Raw genomic sequence first — 25,604 nt, 5'->3', positions numbered from 1 at the left:
GAAATCAAGATCCTAACACATTAGTACCTCATCACCAACTCCTGACTTTGATCTTATATAAGCTCCTAGACTCCTCATGGAGGTGGGGGCGGGGGCACAGTTCTTGGAGGCACGAGCCTACTGTATTCTCCTCTCCACTGGCTGAGAATTAAATCCACCTTTCTATTATCTCCAGACTCTGTCTCGTATTTTTTATTTAGCTTTGGTGGGCAGAGAAGGCCAAGATTTTGGCCAGCAACGGGTGCTGGGCTCTACTGGGCGCAGCACTGAAGTCCCTTGGCATCGTTCTTGGGTTCCTGATCAGAGATACAGAGATTCCTACACTAGGAGCCGTGCTAACGTGAAAGATGAGAGCTAGAACGTATCGACTCAAGCGATGCTCTCACAGCATCCTGCTCTGAAAGATCACTCGTTTGATGGAGGCATTTGATTGACTGCAAACGAAGGCATTTGGGAGGGTGAAGTGACACGCCACACTCCCCGCCCACCCCTCTTGTGGCTAAGGAGCAGCTCAATCACATTCACTGGACTATAGGGTTCCTCTCTGTCAGGGTGTGCTCCCAAGACAGTGCTCACCAAAGGACAGCTGTCCTTAGAGCCATCTTTGGATCTGTTCTTTGCCAACCTCTTCTTCTTTTTATGAAGTGGTTTGGATTCAAGAATCATCTCTTCAAGTTCAAATGTGGGATCGCAGTTCAGTCTCCCTTTCTGAAAAGAAGTGGAAAAGGAAACACGGTTTGCCTTGGTTCCGCATCACTGATTTGTATTTTCATTCATTAATTCAATCACTCATTCATTCAATCACTCATTCAACAAGTAACAGTGAGCTACTCCTAGGGTGTGAAAGAAAGTTGTGAAAGTGTTAGTCACTCAGTTGTGTCAAATTCTTTGTGACCCCACAGACTGTAGCCCACCAGGCTCCTCTGTCCATGGAGTTCTCCAGGCAAGAATCCTAGAGTGGGTTTCCATTACCTTCTGCAGGGGATCTTTCCAACCCAGAGACTGAACCCGGGTCGCCTGCATTGCAGGCAGACTTTATACCATCTGAGCCACCAGGAAAGACCCCCCCCACAGGGGACATATCTGCTCATTTCTGTCCTGATGATGAACACTGACACATTCTCACTGCACATGTCATTCATTTAGCCCTATAATCCCCACCCACCTGTTAATATCCACATGTTTCCTTCATCTTGTGTGTGTTCATTTCATGAGATTGAGTTCAGTTTACCAATCTGGTACTTTTCACATATTTTCTCATACCCTCCTCCTCACGTCATTACTACTTTTTATATTAATATAAATATCATTTTTAACAAATCCATTTAAAGATGCCATTTCTGGCCAAAAAGTGAAAGTGAAAGTCGCTCAGTCGTGTCTGGCTCTTTGAGACCCCGTGGACGGTAGCCTGCCAGGCTCCTTTGTCCATGAAATCATCCAGGCAAGAATACTGGGGTGGGTAGCTTTTCTCTTCTCCAGGGGATCTTCCTGACCCAGGGATTAAACCCAGGTCTCCTGCATGGCAGGCGGATTCTTTACCATCTGAGACACCAAATCTACCCAGTTCTCCATCCTGGCTGCAGGTGCCCTGCAGCTGAAGCCAGTTGACCCTCAGGCCTGCGGTCATCCCTGGGAGCCTCTGGGCTAGCTCCTCGGCCTCCTTCCTGTTGGCCTCCTTCATTCATCCTCAGCAACCACCTGTCCACTCAATGGTGTAAACCTGACACTTTTACCTCCCTGCCAAGAGCACTGCAGTGTTTAGAGGGCGCAGTCCAAAACCCTTGTCATGATCTCCGGAAGTCTCCAGGGTGTAGACTGTGGTCCCTTCCACCCTCATTCCCTACTGTTTTCTTCTATTTTACTCTGCTCCAGCTATAAAGCTTTCTCACTGTTCTTTGGAAGCTTTTTGCTGCCTGGAGGTGCATGATCTTGATATTCCCTCTGCCTGGAAAATTCCACCCTGTCTTTACAAGCCTGGTTCCCTCACTTGGTTCGGATTTCTGCACCTCTACCTAAAAGCAGCCTCTGCCTCCTTCTCCTTCACCCCGTTCTCTGTCTTCCTAGCTCGTTCTCTGTGTAGGAATTGGCATCACTGCCTGATGTCACGTTACACGGTTACTGGTGACTCACTGTCTTCCTCTCATGAATTTGAGTAAGCTCCAGGAGTTGGTGATGAACAGGGAAGCCTGGCATGCTGTAGGCCATGGGGTCGCAAAGAGTCGGAGATGACTGAGCAACTGAACTGAACTGAACTGTTATATATTTACTGGTAACTCACTGTCTTCCTCTACCCGACAGGCAGCTTGTGAAAGGGTGGCTCATTGACTCCCATTACCCTGCTCTCACCCACCCAGGGCCTGGATCTGTGCACATTGAGGGTGTGATTTAACAAGAAAAAGGAGGTTTTGTGCCCCTGAGGACTCACTACAGGGAGGGAAGCCACCCAACTGGACTGCGCAAATCAGGTCCAAATCCACGCCGAATCCCAGTGAAAGGTGATTCCTTTGGAGCTCAAATGATGTGGCCAGCAACCCCCCTCCCCCGTGCCAGCTTCCAGAGTATTCCTGAATACCCAGGAGGGAGACCCTGCACAGGGCTGGATGTCATAGGACAGGACCTCACTCACATTGGGCACAAAGCCGGGTGTCAGTGCCTTCTCCAACACCGCATCCCAGTTCATGTCGGCCAAGTAGGGTGCGCTCTGGACGTCACCAAGGCTGGACAGGCGGCTCTCAGGGTCCTTGGTCAGGAGCTGCAGGCAATGAGCAAACGTATGCAGTTGGGCAGGACTGAGGTTCGCAGAGCCTCCGAAGATGGAGTCTTGGGAAAATGAAGGTGCCTCTGCTTCCACGTTCCATGAATGTTGTGCCCTGTCTGGGCTGCTTGTGTTGAAGCATTGTACATGCTCAGTTGCTAAGTCAGGCCCAACTCTTTGTGACCCTATGGACTGTAGCCTGCCAGACTTCTCTGTCCATGGGATTTTTCCAGGCAAGAATACTGGAGTGGGTTGCCATTTCCTTCTCCAGGGAATCTTTGTGACCCCAGGATCGAACCCGCAACTCTGCGTTTCCTGCATTGGCAGGTGGATTCCTGACCACTGAGCCACCAGGGCTGCTTATTGAAGTGTCACGTATGCTTATACCTGTTTACAGTCAGGGAGGAGCTGAGAGGCTAGGCTTCCCCAAGGTCAACCAGCAAGGGCCTCTTTGGGACTAGCTTTTCAGCCTCCATGCTCCCCTCAAGGACTCTTACCCTGGGATGTGCTACCTGCCAATGATGTCTGCAGAGGCTTCCAATTAAAAATAAAAAGAATCAGCTGTCTCGTTTTGGAACGTTCAGCTTGGTAATGGGATGCATAATAAAATTTTCCCCTGGACAGCTATGAGGTGACCTCTGCAGCCTGACGGAGTAGTCTCGTTTGTAGCCAAGATCTCATTTTTAGCTTCTCCTCAAATAGAGTTTCTGCTAATAAGGGGTGATGCAGTAAAAGGGAAAAAAATTAGCTGTATCGTATTACATTGCATCCAGAGGGGTTTTCAGGTTTCAAAACACTGGCTTGTCTGATGCTAAGAACACAGCGGCTACAAATGAAAGACAGGACCCAGCCCTGGGACAGCCACTCGGTAGCCATGTAGCTTCAGAGGAGCTGCTGACTGAGACAAACATGTTTCCTCTGAAAGCAGGAGGAATAATGGTAATTCTTCCACTTCTGGTTCATGATTAAGATGAGACCCAAAGGGGGTTGGTGAGGACCTGGGACACCTCTTGGCAGGATGGCATGCCCCGACGCTGGCAGATGGTGGCTGGAATCAGGACCCCCTCACCAGGTGGCTCTCACCGTCACTCCAGCTAGTAGGCTGGACACCTGGCAGATGCTACCTGCTGATCATGGGGGCCTCTCTCTAGGAGCTGCCCCCCCAAAAGGCAGGTGCAGATTTAAACAGAGATGCTATTTCAATGCCTGGGGGTGAAGTTTATGGTTTAGGGTAGAAGCTAGTTCTCTGACTCCCTGGGTGTGCAGGAGGCAGTGTTGGCAGGTGGGTAAGGCTTCTGGGTGATTCCAATCAGCAGTTGGGGTTAAGGACCACTGATGTCTAAAATCCAGGAGCTCAATCTCCCCTTAAGCAATTTAACTAATGAGTAATTCCCCAAGTTGTCTACAGCAGGGGTCCACAGCCTCCAGGATCTAATGCCTGATGATCTGATGTGGAGCTGAAATAATAATAGTGGAAATAAAGTGCCCAATAAACCTAATGTGCTTGAATCATCCCCAAACCATCCCCCTACGCCCAGGTCCATGGCAAAACTGTCTTCCATGAAACTGATCCCTGGTGCCAGCAAGGGTGGGGACTGCTAATCTGCAGCAGTGGAAGGATTAAGAGCTGACATCTCGAGTTCAGAGAATGAATGACTGTGTTAGTCGCTCTTTGCAATCCCTTAGACTGTGGCCTGCCAGGCTCCTCTGTCCATGGGATTTTTCAGGCAAAGAGTTCAGAGAGCTTAGACTCAAGTCCTCTGCTGCCCTCTAACAGCCTTGCGGGCTTGAGTGAATAATTTTGCTTTTCTAAGCCTCAGTTTTCCCATCTCTAGTATAGGGGTAATAACAGGACTCCTCTCGAAGGGCCTGTAAGGACTAAATGAGCAGAGTATAGAACACAACATTCCCCCAACGAGCACTGGCTGCCATCCTCACAGTTCCTTCATTAAAGGTAACTGGTGCCCACTGAGCATGCGCACACACCTGCCGACCACACGCAAGGCTCAATCCTGCGTCTCGGAGGATTCTGAGCGAGTTTAGCCAAATGCCAGCTGCTGAAGAAGGGCATCAAAACCCACTGCCTATGCCAAACTGGAGCTTATCAGAACACAAACAACGGGGCCCACCCCGCCGTTTCTGATTCAGCAGGTCTGTGGTGGAGCCTGAGAAACCGCATTTCCAACGTCCTCTCCCAGGTGATGCTGGTCCAGGGACTGTACTTGGAGACCCACTACTTTATTCTACTAGTAAGAATTCCAGATGTTCAAGCTGGGTTTATAAAAGGCAGAAGAATCAGAGATCAAATTGCCAATATCTGTTGGATCATCAAAAAGCAAGAGAGTTTCAGAAAAACATCTACTTTTGCTTTATTGCCTATGCCAAAGCCTTCTACTGTATGGATCACAATAAACTGGAAAATTCTTCAAGAGATGGGACTACCAGACCACCTTACCTGTCGCCTGAGAAATCTGCATGCAGGTCAAGAAGCAATGGTTAGAACCAGACATGGAACAACAGACGTTTCCAAACTGGGAAAGGAGTATGTCAAGGCTGTATATCATCACCCTGCTGATTTAACTTACATGCAGAGTACATCATGTGAAATGGCGGGCTGGATGAAGCACAAGCTGGAATCAAGATTGCCAGGAGAAATATCAATAACCTCAGATATGCAGATAACACCACCCTTATGGCAGAAAGTGAAGAAGAACTGAAGAGTCTCTTGATGAAAGTGAAAAAGAAGAGTGAAAAAGTTGGCTTAAACCTCAACATTCAGAAAACTAGGGTCATGGCATCCAGTCCCATCACTTCATGACAAATAGATGGGGAAACATGGAAACAGTGACAGACTTTATTTGCTTGGGCTCCAAAATCACCGCAGTTGTGATGGCAGCCATGAAATTAAAAGACACTTGCTCCTTGGAAGAAAAGCTATGACCAACCTAGACAGCATATTAAAAAGCAGAGATATTACTTTGCCAACAAAGGTCCATCTAGTCAAGGCTATGGTTTTTCCAGTAGTCATGTATGGATGTGAGAGTTGGACTATAAAGAAAGCTGAGAGCTGAAGAATTAATGCTTTTGAACTGTAGTCTTGGAGAAGACTCTTGAGAGTCCCTTGGACTGCAAGGAGATCCAGCCAGTCAATCCTAAAGGAAATCAGTCCTGAATATTCATTGGAAGGACTGATGCTGAAGCTGAAACTCCAATACTTTGGCCACCTGATGCAAAGAACTGACTCACTGGAAAAGACCCTGATGCTGGGAAAGATTGAAGGCAGGAGAAGGGGACGACAGAGGATGAGATGGTTGGATGGCATCACGGACTCGATGGACATGAGTTTGAGCAAGCTCTGGGAGTTGGTGATGGACAGGAAAGCCTGGCGTGTTGCGGTCCATGGAGTCAGACATGACTGAGTGAACTGAACTGAACAATTCCTAGGAAAAGTCAGGAGATACCCAATTTCTTAAAGCTCAGTGAGTTAAAAGATGATTTGTAAAAATTTTAAAGAACCATATACATTAAATATTTCTAATTATTAGAAGTTGGTAGCGGGGTGAAAAAAGTCTGAGGTCTTTGTCATCCCAGATTTTACTTCAGGCCACACCGCTCTGTCCAGCGGCTTTGTGATCTTGAAGTGAGATGGTGAGAGCCCTTCCGTGAGATGTTAGAACCCCACCGACTTTGGTATTTTCACCACTGTCCCTCCATTCGTCCTCTCGTTCCTTAGTCGGCTGGTCTGTTTGTTTCTGCACTGAGTGACCAGCTCCCTGGCCAGGTAGACGGGCGGCTGCCCCCTTACCTTCTTTAGCAGGGCGACCATGCCCTTGCACCACGTGGAAGAGTAGTGGACACGCTCCACCTTGAACATGTTAAGGATCTCGTCGATGGGCGTGGCCGAGTGGATTTCATATGGTCTCTGCAACAAGGGACAACAGACAGCATCAGAGACGGCCATCCACACGCCAGACACAGAGAACAGACCTGCGGTTGCCAAGAGAGACAGGGTAGGGGAGGGATGGACTGAGATTGGGATTAGATGATGCAAACGATTACATATAGAGTGGATAAACAACAAGGTCCTACTCTATAGCACTGGTAACTATATTCAATATCCCATGATAAACTATAATGGAAAAGAATGTATGTATCTGTATCTACTTAAATCTATGTCTATATATGCATAACTGAATCACTTTGCTGTACAGCAGAAATTAAGACAACATTGTAGATAAATTATAGTTCAATAATTAAACTTTGGCCACCTGATGCAAAGAGCTAACTCACTGGAAAAGACCCTGATGCTGGGAAAGATTGAGGGCAGGAGGAAAAGGGGACGACAGAGAATGAGAGGGTTGGATGGCATCACTGACTCAAAGGATGGGAGTCTGAGCAAACTCTGAGAGATACTGAAGGACAGGGAAGCCTGGCATGCAGCTGCAGTCATGGGGTCACAAAGAGTTGGACATGATTTAGTGACTGAAAATCAAAAATAAATAATATATAAAAAAAACTGTGTCAATATGAGGGGTGGTTTATTCTTTCCCTGCAGGTAACAGTGGGTGTTCCAATTACATGGCTGAGCAGGTGGCCTGGACCCTAATGTCAACAGTGACCAGTGCAGGAACCCAGTGGGTGGGTGTTCTCTTACAGCCCCAGAAGGGTCAGTGATTGGTGAGGTCACATAGCCAGGAAGCGGCAGAGGCAGGACCCATACCCTACAGCCTAACCCCAGAGTCTCTGTTCCAGACCTAGGCCTGCAGAGAGGAGTGGCTCTCACCATTCACAGCCCCCCACCCTCTGGCAGGCTTGGCTGCATCTTCCCTGCCCTGGCTGAGCCGCCCCACAAGTGAGCAGGGCAGGAATCACCAAGTCTGGGTCTGGTTGGGCGAGGGAAGCAGGGAGGCTGGGCCATTTCCCCCTGCCATCCTTTCTTCTGCACCAGAAGGATGCCTAAGCCCTGTTCACCAATTCCCCAGCACGGCAGAGCACTGAGCTTTCTGACACATTCTCTTGACATTGGAGTGGGCAGATTTCTTTTCTTTTTTTGGCCTCCAAACACCTCTCAAAGCTTGGAAAGGCTCCTTTGACTGGGACCTTGGGGAAGTGGCTGAACAGTAGCTGACTCCCTCCACCCCTCCCACCCAAGAACAGCTCTTTCAGAGCCTCTTCTTCACCCTCCACCTGGCTGTGTACTCCAGGAAGCTTCCAGGTTTCCATCAGGGTCACATGACCCAGGGCTGGAGCAGGCAACTGTTTCCTAAGTGTGTATGTTTCAATGACCAAACTGATCCTGGAGAAATCTGGAGGAATGAGCTCATTGTTAATCCATGTGACCTTGGTTGACTGGTATGGAGTTCCTGCGAAGCGGTGGGGGGCGCTCCTGGTAGGTGGGATTACAAAAGCTACATCTCTTTGTCCTCAGGGCACCGAGCAGTATCTGCTGCCCAGCAGGTCCCGGAGCAGAAGGACAACAAAGATGATGGTCAGATCATTCAAAGTTGCTGATGGAACACGGACCGTCAACCTAAACACCGTGCTGGGCTCCCATGGTGCATAAAGGGCCAGCTCCAACCTCGTGGAACTTGGATTACCATGGGGCTGCAGCAACTGGAGACGTCAGCTGGGAAAAGGGAGGTGATCCTGAGCCCTGGTTTGGATACAATTCCCTGGAAGGAAGTGCCTGTATCTCTACCAAATGGGCCCTGCCCCCCCACCCCCCCTGCCGAGGAAGATGCCTGCCGACATGGGCGCACCTGTGCCTTCTGATACATCCACCTAGAAAGGGGCTTCTTCCTGACTGGCTGCCTCCTCTCTCATCTGTTTTACTGAATTGGGAATCTCCCTTCCGCCCAATAGGGCAAAACCCCAAACCATGAGCTCCCTGTGTGTGCGTGCATATCCGATTCTTTGCGACCCCACGGACTGTAGCCCGCCAGCCTCCTTTGTCCATGGAATTCTCCAGGCAAGAATACTGGAGTGGGTTGCCATGCCCTCCTCCAGGGGATCTTCCTGACCCAGGGATTGAACCGGGGTCTTCTGCATTGCAGGTGGGTTCTTTACCATCTGAGCCACCAGGGAAACCCGTGGACTCCCTAGAAAGTCTAATCAGCTTGCTACACTAACATTCTTTAAATCTGGCTTCAAACATTTTTGAATTTAATAGGCAGTGGAGTACAGTTTCAGTTTTAAAATTTCCACCCAAAGCTGCTGCCTGCTTTCATGTTGCAGGATCCCTTTGCGTTTCACCAGGAACAACCACCACAATTAGAAATGAGAGTGAATATTCACTGAGAGCATCTGGGATGTGACACAAAGCTCCCAGCATCTCCATGAGCTGGCTACTGTGAATGTGACCACCTGGGCTTTCCAGGTGGTGCTAGTGGTAAAGAGCCCCTTGCCAATGCAGGAGACAGGAGACCTGGGTTCCATCTCTGCATCGGGAAGATCCCCTGGAGGAGGGCCTGGCAACCCACTCCAGTATCCTTGCCTGGAGGATCCAATGGACAGAGGAGCCTGGCAGGCTACAGTCCATAGTGTTGAAAAGACTTGGATATGACTGAGGCGACTTAGCAGGCACACACAATATGACCACTTTACAGCAGATGAGCCGGAGGCCCCAAGCCCCAGAGCTAGAATGTGATGACATCGACATTAAAGCTCAGGCAGTATCAACCCCCAGCTCACCTCTGAGCACTACTGTCGCAGAGGGAATTGTGTCCCTCAAGTTTATATGTTCAAGTCCAAATCCCAGCGCCTCAGAAGGTGGCCTTGTTTGGAGACAGGGTGTTTACAGAGGTGATCAAGTTTACACGAGGTCATTAGCAGGGACCCCCCAATTCAATATGACTGGTGTCCTTGTAAACAGGGGAAACCCTAGAGAAAGACCCTAGTACCCAGGGAGATAGACATAGAGGAGACACCAAGCAAGGAGACACAGGGAGAAGACGGCCGTCTTCTAGCAATGAGGAAGCATCTTGATGTGAGGTGTAAAGGGGCAGGTTCCTTCACCACTTCACCACTTCCTTCACTTCAGAAGGAGTCAGCCCTGAAGACACCTTAAACTTGGACTTCCAGGCCCCAGAGCCACGAGAGAACAGGCTTCTATTGTTTAAGCCGCCTGGTCTGTCGGACTTGGTCACAACAGCCCGAGCAGACTAAGACCACTACCCTAGCCATCCTCAGGCAGAGTTCTAGGGAAGGTGTCTGACTTCTGCTTTGTTCTGGGAGGTGTCAGTGCTGTGTAGACCAGGCTTCTGGTGTGAGCAGACAGACAGGGTCCCGACCCCTCTCAGCTCTTCATGGAAAAGATGGCAGTGAGGGGTTTCGGGTGTGGGGTGCATGCTGGGGGGCCCCTACAGGGGCTGCTGGGTGCACGGAAGGGGTAGAGGGTTGCTGTCTTAGTGCGGGAGGGGGTTCAGGAAACCAGAGTTCATGCCACCACCCAAAGACCAGCCTTCAGGGGTTGAGACTCTGGTTTTTGAACTCTTAAGGATCGTTTCAGGATCGCTTCTTCCCATCTTTTTGCCTCTCAAAAGGCCATTTCTCTGACTCCGGTCCAAGCCCTGCCCTGGTAACCCAGCTACTGCAGGTGTCAGGGTGCTGGCTCACCTCTTCATTTTAGTTTGCAAAACTGAGGCTGAAAGACAAAAAGTGACTTTCCCAATGCCCCAAAGACCCAGATTCTCCTTTGCGGCTCTTTCCATCAGAGACGGGAACTCAAGCACCCAACTGGAGAATCAGCCAACAAGTGTACAGACTTCTGTTATCATTTACGCTTCATTCTATTTCCTACTTGGCTATTTCAAGGCATCTATGAATTTTACTTGCCCCCCCAGGCCCCTCAAAGAGCCTTTCTCTCTCTCTCCCCCGACTTCTGGAGGGAACCAGACCAATAAAAACAACGATGAGAATAACAGTAACCATAATCAGCCATGAGGCTAATATAGCAGTTAAATACTTCTGGAAATGCATTTGGAACACTATGACTAAAATCTGCACTGCATCTTGAAGCTCCAGGCTCAGCCTTGATCTGTTTGGGTGGTTGTGGAGACGAGAATATTGTTCAATATTAAGATCAATATTCCACCGACTTGTGGTCAAGAGTTCTACTGAGGCTTGGTCTCACTCATTGGTCTTAGGATGTGCTAAGAAAACCGAGTGGTATTTATGAAAGTGAAAGTGTTAGACTCTCAGTCCTATCTGACTCTTTGAAACCCCATGGACTGTAGCCCGCCAGACTCCACTGTCCATGGAATTCTCCAGGCAAGAACACCAGAGTGGGTAGCCATTCCCTTCTCCAGGGGATCTTCCCAACCCAGGGATCAGAGCCGGGACTCCCGCATCGAACCAGGGAAGCCAGCAGTATTTTTAAGGTGATGTAATTACCTGTTCAGCTGGTGAAAGTGATTTTGGCAGCAGGGCACCTGATAGACTCATTATGGAGTGCAAGTGTGTCTATTCCAGGAAACCCAGTTTACAAAAATTCCAATTTACCAAGAAACAGAATAAGCAGGAAAAGAATTGCCACAGACCTGTTATTTTAACTGCTAGAGCTGAGCTGGGCCTTGGGGACCATCTCATCCAATGTTTTTCCCCCAAAATCTTTTTGCTCAAAATCCAAAACATAGAACAGATGCAAGTGAAGAACAGTTCCCCAGGTTGCTTAAAGCTCCAGCAGCTGGAGAAATCTTTTTCCCTCTATGAACTGTTGAATCATTCCTGCAGTCCTTTGCTTTTAGGAAGCAAAGCTTGAAAATCCCTTGCTTTATGGGAACTGGAGGAGCAAGGTCAGAGAGTTCACTTCACCCCAGGTTTCTAACTTCCAGCTCAGCGATCTCTCTGCTTCACTGAGGGACAGGAAGGCAGCGTTCGACTCAAGGGCCACCTCTCTCACTTTGCTGGGTTAATAAACCAATAGATGCTCGTCTCTGTGGTTGAGCCCACCACTTGGCGTGCATCCAGAGGTTCTTAGTTCTGCTGCAAACTGTAGGCCCTCCATGCATGTGTGTGTGTGTGCTCAGTCGCTCCAGCCACATCTGACCCTTTGCAATCCTATAGACTGTAGTCCACCAGACTCTTCTGTCCACGGACTCATCCAGGCAAGAATACTGCAGTGGGCAGCCAGTCCCTTCTCTGGGGGATCTTCCTGACCTAGGGATTGAACCTGGGTGTCCCACATTGCAGGCAGATTCTTTACCCACTGAGCCACCTGAGAAACCCTAGGACCTCCATAACCCTCCTCTATTTCCCATCACCCCCACCTTCTCTGTCTACTGAACCTTAAGGAGAAATGCTGACTGGAGTCAAAGCCAAGGGTAATACCAGGTGAGGGAGGTGGTTGGGAGGAAGCAGAGAGGGTAGAAGTCTTCACGGTGCCATAGTGTGGATTTTAGGGCTCTACCTGCGGCTGCATGCAAAGCGCATTGTGCCAGGTCATGGGCACAATGTGGCCTGACGTTCAGAATCTCCTTTCGCTCATGCCCTTGAGTACTCTGGCAGTGGTTCTCAACTGGGGATAATTTGTCCCCTAAGGGACGTCTGGCAACATTTGGCAACATTTCAGTTGTGGGGGTGATTCCAGCTGGTCTCTAGTGGTTAGAGGCCAGGAATGCTGCTAAATACTCTCTAATGTACAAGGCAGCCCCCCACACAAAATGGTATCCAGACCCAAGCAACCATAGAGCTGAGGCTGAGGAATCCTGTGCTTTGCAACCACCAGCCCAGACCATTCAAGAGCTGCAGCAAAACTGGGCATTCTCCAGGGAAGAATACTGGAGTGGGTTACCATGCCCTCTTCCAGGGGATCTTCCCGGCCCAAGGGTTGAACCTGCGACTCCTGCATTCTACTTGTGGGGAGAGGGATGTCAAGGGGAAGGGTCTCTTGCGAAGCTCAGCTGTGGATCGGTGGCAGCTCAAGAATCAGGCAGATTCTTTACCCTCTGAGCCACCAGGAAAGCCCATAGGTAAGCCTTAGGCAAGCCTGTGGGAGGTAGTTTTCATTCAGTGCCTGAGAAAACTCACAAGATCACCTATATTATTTTTTGCATTCTTAAAAAACCACGTGCCATAATACGTTTTTTGAGGAACTCAGGGGAAATAATTGAGTTCAACAGCAGAGAACAGTTGCTTGAACCACAGGGCGATAATGAATAACACTCACATAGCTTGGATGGTTTTCACCTAGCTGTCATCATTCATTCATTCCCATCCCTCATCACCCTGCACTGGGAGCCCCTACCTCCAGGAGTGCTGACTGCCAGCTTAAATATGCAGATGACCGTGGGATAACGTTAAAAGAGCAGCCGGTGATGGGAACTCACTCTCCACAGTCGTGTGCTGGGTGCCAGACCTATAAGGTGTCATTGTGTTGTTCAGTCACTAAGGTGTTCCCGACTCTTTGATGCTGTAAGGCGACTAATATGAAAGCCGTGTGTCCCAGCTGGGCACGTGGATCCTGGGATAACTTCAGTGCCACAGAATAGAATGGAAGGATGTTATTATCCTTATTGTATAAGGGGGAAGCCATGGTCCTGAGAGGTTAAGTGGCATCCTTTTCAAATGATATTTGTATAGAAAAAATATGCCTCCAAATTAGTTTAACATAATTCTTCCTGCTAAAATAAAACTGAGCTATTAGTTGCCAAAGAGTTCCCTTAGTCATCTTTAGTTATGAAATTTAAATGAAATAAAACAAAAATACTCACTGAATGCCCCACTTTTATAGGACACTGAGCTAAGTATTTGGGGAAGATTGGGACAAAAATAACAATAGCAAAAAACAAGCAGGAGAGTCTGATCGAGCATGAGTACGTGATGTTGTGGGCTGAAATCATGAGATTGGGGTGCTTTGAGTGTTTGAGCTGCCACTGATTCGTGGCTGAGCTTAGCAAGAGACCCTTCCCCTTGACATCCCTCTGCGCACAAGTAGAATGAGGGCCTGGACCAGAAGCTGGTTAAGAGCTTTTTAACACTCAGGACAGTGGAGCTGGCACATGGGCCATCAGGACAGACACCCAGGGCTCCTTGCCAGCATGGTGCACCACCCATGGGACATGGCCGTCCGACTCTACCCAAGCCTGGTAGGACCTGAGTTCCCCCGCCAACTTCCACAGTCCCCATGCTCACCACACAGACACACATCTTACCCAGCCCCGCAGCAGCTCGTAGGCTGTGACACCCAGGGACCACCAGTCAACGGGGTAGGAGTACCCAGGGCCTCCGTCCACATACACCTGGAACACTTCCGGCGCTGCCAAAGACAGGACAAAAGACATCACTGGGCATCTCACTTGACATGCATCATGCCCAAGAAGGAGGACATGGGGCCAGGAGCTGGACTGTGAGGCTCACATCCCATCGACGATGCTACATAGTTACTACCATCTGTAAGTCACAAGCCAGCTTGAGACAAGCTGCAGGCATTGCAAGCAACCCCATGTGACACCTGGGGCAGAATACAGACAGGGCGCCCCGCTGCAGAGGGCGGTCTGCTGGGGAGTCAGGGAAAGCAGGCAGGGAGGAGGGTTTGGTGGAGCATGAATCATGGTCAGCATGGGGAATAAAGTCTGAGTTAAGAGGAAGAGCCTACACCGTCACGGAGCAGGACCCTGTGGGGCTCCTGGGCACAAAGACTTTCTGTGCCCGCTGATTCTTTGATGACAGGAAATGAGCTTCACTCAGTGTCTGTGACCTTCCCTTAGCTCCAACCTGTAGTTTCAAACAGATGCAAAGCAAGGATGGGAGGGGATGCAGAGACAAGGGAGGAACAGACTAGAAACAATAATGCAGCCTTGGGGCAGAGTCCTGGTCCCCTCCCAAGCGATACACATAACATTTTGGAGCTCTTCTGCAGATACTAAAACCCCCACCAGGTGGGAGAAATTAAGGGTCTGATGTGCTGTGCTAAGTCGCTCCCATTGTATCAGACTCTTTGCGACCCTATGGACTGTAGCCCGCCAGGCTCCTCCGTCCATAGCATTCTCCAGGCAAGAAATACAGGAGTGGATTGCCATGCCCTCCTCCAGGGGATCTTCCCAACACAGGGACTGAACCTGCACCTCTTGCATCTTCTGCATTGGCAGGGGGGTTCTTTACCACTAGCACCACCTGGGAAGCCCAAGGGCCTGATGCCCACAAGCAAGTAGACCCAGACTGGTTAGAACCAGAAGGTGGATGATGCGGACCTCACTTACCTCACCAATAACCAATCAGCAAAATGTCCGTGAGCTTGTCACCCTCTTTGAACCATTACTATAAGACTCCTCACTACCCACTCCAGGTGGGGACACACAGCTTTGAGGGCATTTGCTCACTGTGGCCCCCTTTGCCTGGAAAAGCAATTTGTTGTTGTTGCTGTTGCTGAGTCGTGTCTGACTCTTTGCAACCCCATGGACTGCAGCACCCCAGGCTTCCTTGACTTTCACTATCTGCTGCTGCTGCTGCTGCTGCTAAGTCGCTTCAGTCACGTCTGACTCTGTGCGACCCCACAGACAGCAGCTCACCAGGCTCCCCCGTCCCTGGGATTCTCCAGGCAAGAACATGGAGTGGGTTGCCATTTCCTTCTCTGCACTATCTCCTGGAATTTGCTCAATTTCATATCCATTGAGTCGGTGATGCTATGTAATCATTCCATCCTCTGCCACCCCTTCTCCTTTTGTCTTCAGTCTTTCCCAGTATCAGGATCTTTTCCAATGACTTGGCTCTTTGCATCAGGTGGCGAAAGTACTGGAGCTTCAGCTTTAGCATCAGTCCTTCCAATGAATATTCAGGACTGACTTCCTTTAGAATTGACTGATTTGATCTCTTTGCTGTCCAAGGGACTCTCAAGAGTTTTGCCCAGCACCACCCATTCAAAAGCATGAATTCTTTGGTGCTCAGCCTTCTGGTCCAGCTCTCACATCTGTACATGATTACTGGAAAAATTATAGCTTGGACTATATGGACCTTTGTCAGCAAAATGATGCCTCTGCTTCCTAATACACTGTCTAGGTTTGTCATAGGTTTACTTCCAAGGGCCAAGCATCTTTAATTTCATGGCTGAAGTCACCATCTGCAGTGATTTGGAGCCCAAGAAAATAAAATCTCTCATTGTGTCCACTTTTTCCCCTTCTATTTGCCATGAGGTGATGGGACCAGATGCCATGATCTTAGTTTTTTGAACGTTGAGTTCAACATTCAGCTTTTTCACTCTCTTCTTTCCCTGTCATCAAGAGGCTCTTTAGTTTCTCTTCACTTTCTTCCATTAGAGTGCTATCATCTGTATATTGGAGGTTTTGCTGTTTCTCCTGGCAATCTTGATTCCAGGTTGTGATCCATCCAGCAAAGCAGTAAGCTATTCTTTCCTACTTCACCCAAAACTCTGTCTCTGAGATTTAACTTGGTGTTGGGGTACAGAGGCCAGATTTGGTTCACTCCTAAGGGGCTGAGAAGCTAGGTAAATGTCAGTTTGCTTTGGCACCAACACCAAGTCAGATGTCCCAACAACCAGAATGGTTAGAGCCCTTGGTGCCTAGTCTAGTCTCAGTACAACGTTATTTTAGCATAGGTGGGAATCAATACAAAATACCCAGAATAAGTAAATGCACAGAGAAAGAAGGCTGATCAGGGGTTGCCAGGGGCTGGTGGGGGGATGGGGCGCAACTGCTCATTGGGTTTCCTCTGGGATGATGAATGTTCTTGAGCTAGACAGAGCTGGTGGCTACACAATGTGGTGAAGGTACTAAACGCCACTGTGTTTGCTTGCAAACAATTCATTTTATGTTATGTGAATTTTACCTCTGTAATAAACCAGTGGAGGGTGGAGCCCCCAGAGGGATGGACCCTCACTCCTCAGGGGGCTGCAGCTGTCCTGGGGTCCCCTGGGGTCCTGCTGCTTCCTAATCTGCTGGAAGGTAGGTTCATCACTGCATCACCCCCAATTCACCAGGCCAGGAGTGCATCTCAAGCTTTAATTGCTCACACTGGCTTCCAGGAAAGTCTTGGGAAATGCAGGTCATTTCTAGAAAATTAATTTACAGATGTAATTCCATTTTACAGGTGTCAGAGCAGCCAAGCTCTGTCATGGGGAACCAGGACATGTTGTGACTAAAAACATCTCAGTTTTCAGACTGGCATTCAGATGGCGTGGGGGCAGGAAGGGCCAGAGGAGGCAGACAAGGGTAGATAAAGGATGCTTGAATTTGGCTCTAGATGGGCAGCTGGACACTTGAACCTGTTGTTGTTCGGTCACTCAGTCGTGTCTGACTCTGTGACCCCATGGAATGCAGCATGCCAGGCTTTCCTGTCCTTCACCATCTCCCGAAGCTTGCTCAAACTCATGTCCATTGAGACAGTGATGCATCCAACCATCTTGTCATCTGTCGCCTCCTTCTCCTCCTGCCTTCAATCTTTCCCAGCATCAGAGTCTTTTGCAATGAGTCAGTTCTTCACATCAGATGGCCGAAGTATTGGAGCTTCAGCTTCAGCATCAGTCCTTCCAATGAATATTCAGGACTGATTTCCTTTAGGATTGACTGGTTTGATCTCCTTGCAGTCTAAGGGACTCTCAAGAGTCTTCTCCAGCACCACAGTTCAAAAGCATCAGTTCTTCCGCACTCAGTTTTCTTTATGGTCCAACTCTTACCATCAATGAACCTGACCCTCGGCCAAATTCTAGCTGTCCTCCAGCAACCCACACCATTTATTTTGTATTTTATAACAACTGCACCCAAAGATTCTCCTTTCCTCCTCACGACAACCCCCAGGGTCATATTATCATTTGACACGCTTTCCCGAAGAGGTTCAGAGAGGGACAGCAGAGCACATGAAGTCACACAGGAGAGAGTGCAGAGCTGAGGTGTGCCTTACATACTAGTCAAATTCCAGTTTGAAGTAAGCTTTGCATCAACGTTTGGGTACAAAACCATAATCAGTCTACGTTGGGGAAGATGTTATTGGGAGTTTGGGGAAATGTCATTTTGGTTTATTTGAGCCTCACCAAGTGGTATGTGTGCTGGGGAATAGGAAGAAGGTTGGTGTGATTGCAGCTGGGTTAACACATTCTCTTTGCTTCAGTTTGTAAAGCATGAGCAATAATAAACAGTCTATTCACAGGGTTCTTATGAGTATTAAGGAAAAATGCTGGCTAAGAGCTAAGCCCGATACCAGGCTGGTCCATTGTGAGTGCTCTGGAAATCTTGGGCATGGTTTTTGTTAGTAGAATTGGCATTCAAATGTCCTCTCTTCATAAAACTCAACTTCTCACTGTCCTCCCAGTCAGCCTGGGGACCATCCTAAATTCCAACCTCCTCAGCCTCATGACTCATCAGTCTCCAGACCCTATGAGCTTGGCATTCTGGGCATCTTTCCATCTTCCCCTTCCTATCCATCCTAGATCAACCTGAATTCAAAGGTGGTAGTTGTACCGGTTTAGTAAACATCTGGCAAGCGAACATTTGATTTCCTAGCCTCTCGGGGCACTAAGCTGTGCTATTCTGCATCCCACTCTGGGAGCCTGAGGCTGGGCTCCAACCCAGAGGGGCTTCCTTCCCTGCACCCCAATCTGTGCACTTGTCCTTCTTCCCTCTGTGCGAAGGGTTCTGATAAAGGAGACAGTCGTGCAGGCTTGTGCAGAACCAGGACTTTGACAGCTGCTGGCCCGGCCCACGTGCTCAGACCAGGCCGGAGGCAGGGACACGCTCAGGACTACAGGAGAGGCTGTGTGTCCAGCTGTCCCCATAAAGCCTTGTCATGCCTGACTGCCCCAAGCCCATCTGGAATTCATAGTAGAAGCAGCATCTGACCAGTTCTGTCTTGGCTGTCCTGACGAGCCAAGTGACAACTATCTGCAGCCTATGACTCCACTCCCAGAGAAGGTGGCAATCTCCCTTCCCTTGCACACCTGGGGCTGAGAGAACATAAACAACATTTATGTCACAATCCATATGCCACCAAAATGACTGCTGTAGTGCCCTGGAACCAGTGCTTAGAAGTGAGGGCGTCATAGAGGGTTAGAACTTGAAGGACAGGTACAAGACACACACCTGCCACCATTATTTCATGTATGAATGAATGAGTGTGGAAACAGTTTGCTAGGTGCTGTGTTAAGGATTTTACACATACAGCTTCCTTCATTCTTCCAGTCACCCAATAGAAGTAGTGCTACAATGATCTCCACATTCCAGATGAGGAGGTAGAGTGTAGTTGGGTGAATGAAAGCGAAAATGTTAGTTGCTCAGTCGTGTCTGACTCCTTGTGAACCCACGGACTGTAGCCCACCAGGTTCCTCTGGCCATGGACTTCTCCAGGCAAAAATACTGGAGTGAGTAGCCATTCCTTTCTCCAGGGGATCTTCCTGATCCAGGGATCCAACCCAGGTCTCCCACTTTGCAGGCAGATTCTTTACCACCTGAGCCACCGGGGAAGGTGAATAGTGTCCGCAAAAGACTATATCCAAGTACTAACCTCCAGCATCTGTAAACAGGGCCTTATTCAGAAATAGGGACTCCGCATGTGTAATTAAGGACATCAAGATAAAAATCATCCTGGATTCAGGGTGGACCCTTCCTAGATTCAGTGTCTGATGACTTTATAAGAGAAAGGAGAGATTTGGGACACAGAGAAGGCCAATGCAGGAGGCACAAGAGACACGGGTTTGATCCCTGGGTTGGGAAGATCCCCTGGAGTAAGAAGTGGCAACCTGTTCCAGTATAGACTCTTGCCTGGAAAATTCCATGGACAGCAAAGCCTGGTGGGCTATAGTCCATGGGGTCACAGAGTCAGACACCATTGAGCACACATCCTTAAAGCACCCTGAACCACAGATGAAGAAAAAAGAGACACAGAGAGGTAAAGGGGCAAGTTCAGGGCCATCTAGGTGGTGAGTGGAAGAGTGTGGAAGGCTGTTCTTACAATTTTCTAGAGGGGACTCAATACCACTATCCCACTGTTATCATAAGCAGTGGCTTTCTTTACAATGCTAAGAGCTGTGCTATTAATGTGCCATTGACTGAGCATCTACCATGTGCTAGAAGCTCTTCAGGTTTCTCTACCTCTATTATTTACTCCTCAGGGAAGCTAATACTTATGGAACACTATCTGCAGCTGCATGTGCGTGATCTCCTTTTAACCTCAGAAGGACCTTGGGAGGTGAAAATGATCATTATCTCCGTCTGAGGAAGCAAAGCTATGGTTTTTCCAGTAGTCATGTATGGATGTGAGAGCTGGAGCATAAAGAAAACTGAGTGCCAAAGAATTGATGCTTTTGAACTGTGGTGTTGGAGAAAACTCTTGAGAGTCCCTTGAACTGCAAGGAGATCCAACCAGTCCATCCTAAAGGAAATTAGTCCTAAATATTCATTGGAAGGACTGATGCTGAAGCTCCAATACTTTGGCCATCTGATGTGAAGAACTGACTCCATTGGAAAAGACCCTGAGGCTGGGAAAGATTGAAGGAAGGAGGGGAAGGAGACAACAGAGGATGAGATGGTTGTATGGTCTCACTGACTTGATGGACATGAGTTTGAGAAAGCTCTAGGAGTTGGTGATGGAAGGGAAGCCTGGCGTGCTGCATTCCATGGGGTTGCAAAGAGTCGGACACAACTGAACTGAAGAGGAAGCCAGGCTTGGAGCGGTGACAGACCTATCAAGGTCCCAAGTCTCATTGGAAGCCTGGCTCCCCTCATTCTCCAGTGTCATCCAGAATGATGACCAGAGCCTTGCTCTGTCTCCTTCAATATCCATACATTTCCCACCATGTTATACCATCTTTACATGTATGATGAAAAGAAAAATAATGTATCATAAAAAATATATGCACACACACACTACATATATGTGAGGTGGTAAAGAACCCGCCTGCCAATGCAGGAGACATAAGAGATGCAGTTTTGATATCTGGGTGGGGAAGATCCCCTGGAGGAGAGCATGGCAACCCACTTGAATATTCTTGCCTGGACAGTCCCATGGACAGTGGAGGCTGGTGGGCTATAGTTCATAGGGTTGCAAAGAGTCAGACAAGACTGAAGTGACTTAGCATGTAGTATATATGTACATACTTTACATGTCTTATAGTACAAAATCTCTCCAAAGTCAATGCATTAAATCTGCAAATTTAATTGGAACCCAAATCAAGAATGTTTATGAAGGTCTAAGAATGCTAAATTTAGGAAATCAAGGTTTTGACATAATCCGAAAGAATGTGTAGTTTGCCATTAACATGCACATTAATAAAAGTGGCTCTTGAATCACAGTGCCCCAGCAGCAGCCTTCCTCGCTACATCCCCAGGGTCCTTCATGGTGCCCAGTGAATGCTGAATGCTCTGTGGATACTTGTGAGCCCATGAATGAATACCCTGGGCTGACACCAGGCTCCATGGAAGCGGCTTCTCCAGCATGACTAGGGGCATGAAAAGATCAGCCCTACCTCCCATCAACCATTTCTAGCAGCAGCTGAGCAATTCTGCCAATGCAGGTTTTAAATGGAAAGTGAGTCTGGATTCCAAGTGGCATCAGAGAATTGGCCTTCCAGAAAAGCAAGTACATGGGGTGTCGAATGAAAGAGATCGCCTCAAGGCAATGAAAATATGCCTTTGGTGGATTTTGCCACCTTCGGCTCACCACGCAGAGCTACTTCCTCATTAGACTAAAAATATGGAAAAACTCCCAGAAACCTCCTAAGTTATAATTATTAGCCTGCTGCTTTAGCTCTATGAATATTCCTGAAGGCTTTGATTGCTGCAGTGGAGTGTGACACACTATTCAATGTCTAGCTTACAAGTTGACTGGCTTCCAGGATTGGCTTCCACAGGTAATTGTGTCCTTCTGGACTGGGAATATAGAATCACCACATTTCAGCCTAGAGGGGACCTTCAAGGTCATTTCCTTTCTCTCCTACATTTTGTAGGTGAGGAAGCTGAAGCCTACTGGAGGCGTTCCATGGCTTCCAGCCCAGCTGGGGCCAGAGCCCAGGCCTCCTGTCCACTGAGTCTCACTTCAGTTTGCACATCCCAGCCAGTAGAATGGCCAGATCTGGACACCTCCACCTAGAAGCCCCACAGGCATGGCATTCTTACTATGTCCAAGCCAAATCACCCCTCTCCAACTGCCCCTTCTCCTGGGTTCCCAGTCTCTGCCAATGGTCTGCTCAATTGCAAGAGTCAGAAATCAGTCTACGCTTTGATGTGTGCTCAGTTGCACAGGTATGTCTGACTCTTTGCAACCCTACACACTGTAGCCTGCCAGGCTCCTCTGCCCATGTAATTTTCCAGGCAAGATTACTGCAATGGGATGCCATTCCCTACTCTAGGAGATCTTCCGGATCCAGGGACTGAAACTGCATCTCTTGTGTCTCCTGCACTGACAGGCAGATTCTTTACCATTAGCGCCACCTGGGAAGCCCATGCTTTGATGATTTGATTAACTCTTGATTCATCATTGTTCCCTTCCAGAATCTTCCTCTTCTCTCTGATCCTCTTTCATAACTGTCTGGACTAATGACAGCCCCTCATGCACCCTAGCCTGGGGATGTTTAACCCCACCCACCTGTTCCTGCACTCAATACGTCAGCAAATTTGAAGAACTCAGCAGTGGCCACAGGACTGGGAAAGGTCAGTTTTCATTCCAATCCCAAAGAAAGGCAATGCCAAAGAATGCTCAAACTACCGCACAATTGCACCCATCTCACACAGTAGTAAAGTAATGCTCAAAATTCTCCAAGCCAGGCAACAATACGTGAACCGTGACCTTCCAGATGTTCAAGCTGGTTTTAGAAAAGGCAGAGGAACCAGAGATCAAATTGCCAACATCTTCTGGATCATAGAAAAAGCAAGAGAGTTCCAGAAAAACATATATTTCTGCTTTATTGACTACACCAAAGCCTTTGACTGTGTGGATCACAAAAAACTGTGGAAAATTCTGGAAGAGATGGGAATACCAGACCACCTGATCTGCCTCTTGAGAAACCTGTATGCAGGTCAGGAAGCAACAGTTAGAACTGGACATGGAAAAACAGACTGGTTCCAAACAGGAAAAGAAATACATCAAGGCTGTATATTGTCACCCTGTTTATTTAACTTATATGCAGAGTACATTATGAGAAACGCTGGGCGGGATGAAGCACAAACTGGAATAAAGATTGCTGGGAGAAATACCAATAACCTCAGATATGCAGATGATACCACTCTTATAGCAGAAATTGAAGAACTAAAGAGCCTCTTGATGAAAGTGAAAGAGGAGAGTGAGAAAGTTGGCTTAAAGCTCCACATTCAGAAAACTAAGATCACCGCATCTGGTCCTATCACTTCATGGCAAATAGATGGGGAAACAGTGGAAACAGTGGCTGACTTTATATTTTTGGACTCCAAAATCACTGCAGATGGTGACTGCAGCCATGAAATTAAAAGACGCTTACTCCTTGGAAGGAAAGTTATGACCAACCTAGACAGCATATTAAAAAGCAGAGACATTACTTTGCCAACAAAGGTCCATCTAGTCAAAGGTATGGTTTTTCCAGTGGTCATGTATGGATATGAGAGCTGGACTATAAAGAAAGCTGAGCGATGAAGAATTGATGCTTTTGAACTGTGGTGTTGGAGAAGACTCTTGAGAGTCCCTTGGACTGCAAGATCAAACCAGTCCATCCTAAAGGAGATCAGTCCTTGGTGTTCATTGGAAGGACTGATGTTGAAGCTGAAACTCCAATACTTTGGCCACCTGATGTGATGAACTGACTCATTGGAAAAGACCCTCATGCTGGGAAAGATTGAGGGCAGGAGGAGAAGGGGATGACAGAGGATGAGATGGGTGGATGGCATCACACACTCGATGGACACGAGTTTGGGTAAACTCCGAGTGTTGGTGATGGACAGGGAACCCTGGAGTGCTGCAGTTCAAGGGGTCGCAAAGAGTTGGACACGACTGAGTGACTGAACTGAACCTGCTCCTGCAACACTTTTCTAAGTCAGTAGCATCAATGAAAAAAAAGAGACGGAATGTGTGAATGTGGTGATGATTCAGGCTAGGCTTACTGCCATGACAGCCTCATGCAAGCTGTCTGACCTGTTACTTTTTGCCTCGATTGTCTTCATCTTTAAAAAGGAATAACTGTATCTGCCACATCATGTTATGGAGAAGAAAAAAGTGAAGTTCTGCATGTATTTATTAAGCACAAAATAAGTGCTCTATAAATGCAATATAACATTGTGTTATTATCATTCATATGTTCAAATTACTTAATTAAAATCACTCCAAATTTTTCTGTATACTCTAGAATAAAAGTCAAACTTCTTAGCATGAAAAATTTATAAAAAATTAGGTTCCAGTTTCCTCATATTTTGGCCACTGTCTTTATTATGCCTGTTGTGTAACCTACTCCAGTATGCTTGCCTGGAGAACCCCAAGGACAGAGGAGCCTGGTGGGCTACAGTCCATAGGGTCAGACATGAATGAGCAACTGAGTATATGCCAACAGGAAAAAATAGGACATGCTTTATTTTTAATCTTCAGTGACTTGCCTGATAATCTTTACCAGATTTTTATAATCATGAACTCCTATTTATACCTCAAAACACAGACCAAATTTTACACCCACTGTGGAATGTTCATCAAGTCCCTTCCTGATCCTCAGTTCCCTTCTTTCCCCCTCTCACCAAGCATATCACTGTTCTGGATTCTTACCAAACCCTTGTCTGTTTGTCCCCTACAGCACTAATCAGGCCATATTGTAATTAAGGATATACATGCCCATTGCCCTCACTGGACTGTGAGCTCTTTAAACAAGGATATGACTAGGTCAGGGTGAAAACCTCAGGGATTAGCATGAAGCTGGTCTAGATAGAGATGCTCAAGGAATCAGAATAGCAGAGTTTGAAGTCACAGAATCCTGGCTTTGAATCTCAGTGGCCACCTTTGCTGTTTATCACTGGACAAGCACTTAGCTTCTGCATATGTCTCAGATCCCCTGGGATAATAACAGCCTTTACCCCATAGCGAGATAACATATGGGAGTCATTTAGAACAAGGGCTGATGCAGAGCAAATTCCAAATAGATATGAGCTAGTTATTATTGTATCAATTCATCACTGAATGAGAAATGAAATACATCCATAAATGAAAGACCAACTAACGGATGGACATGCTGTACATGGCCCCAGATGATTCAGAGTTCCATCATCATTCTTTGATTAGAGTTTGCAGAAAAGCCATGAAAAGCAGAGATAAGCAGGATGACTGGCCTCTGTCTGTATTCCTTAGGGTAATTCATGTTCCTTTGGCTTTTTACCTTGGAGATGAAATCAGGTGTCACACACATATTAATTTGAGATGAAATGAAACTGCTGTGTCAATCTGATAATTTCTTTTTATTTGGTGATACAAATAGCATTAATAGCAACAGAAGACTTGTTTTATTAAAGTATGTAAGACACTGTTCCAGTGTGGACCAGTAGGATCTCACCTGTCTGCATAAGAGGAAAAGCAGGGGAAGCTTAATTGGGTGAGTAAATACAGAAGGTCTGATGCTGTTGTTCAGTTGCTCAGTCATGTCTGACTCTTTGTGACCTTGTGGACTGCAGCACGCCAGGCTTTCCTGTCCTTCATTATCTCCCAGAGTTTGCTCAAACTCATGTCCATTGAGTCGGTGATGCCATCCAACCATCTCGCCCTCTGCCGTCTGTTCTCCTGTCTTCAATTTTTCCCAGCATCAGGGTCTTTTCAAATGAGTTAGTTCTTCGCATCAGGTGGCCAAAGTATTGGAGCTTCAGCTTCAGCATCAGTTCTTTCAATGAATATTCAGGACTGATTTCTTTTAGGATTGACTGGTTTGATCTCCTTGCAGTCCAAGGGACTCTCAAGAGTCTTCTCCAGCACC

General features: G+C 47.7%; 1 protein-coding gene across 2 annotated transcripts in view; it reads right to left on the bottom strand.

Moving 5' to 3' along the window:
- STK32B (serine/threonine kinase 32B) overlaps positions 1–25,604 on the bottom strand; it is a 405,326-nt gene that overhangs the window by 30,040 nt on the left and 349,682 nt on the right. For both annotated transcript variants that reach the window (XM_086404828.1, XM_086404827.1), the window contains 4 exons: positions 13,906–14,009; positions 6,561–6,677; positions 2,627–2,752; positions 577–708 (listed from right to left, as the gene is read on the bottom strand). In XM_086404828.1, coding sequence (XP_086260954.1) covers positions 577–708; positions 2,627–2,752; positions 6,561–6,677; positions 13,906–14,009 — 479 coding nt within the window. The remainder of the gene's footprint in view (positions 1–576; positions 709–2,626; positions 2,753–6,560; positions 6,678–13,905; positions 14,010–25,604) is intronic.

The sequence above is a fragment of the Bos grunniens genome, chromosome 6 (assembly GCF_055505025.1).
Source record: "Bos grunniens cultivar Pamir isolate PY7600 chromosome 6, Bosgru_T2T1.0, whole genome shotgun sequence".
Lineage (NCBI taxonomy): Eukaryota > Metazoa > Chordata > Mammalia > Artiodactyla > Bovidae > Bos > Bos grunniens.
Note: the sequence above shows the minus strand (reverse complement) of the source record. Positions and strands in the feature narration are given on the sequence as shown.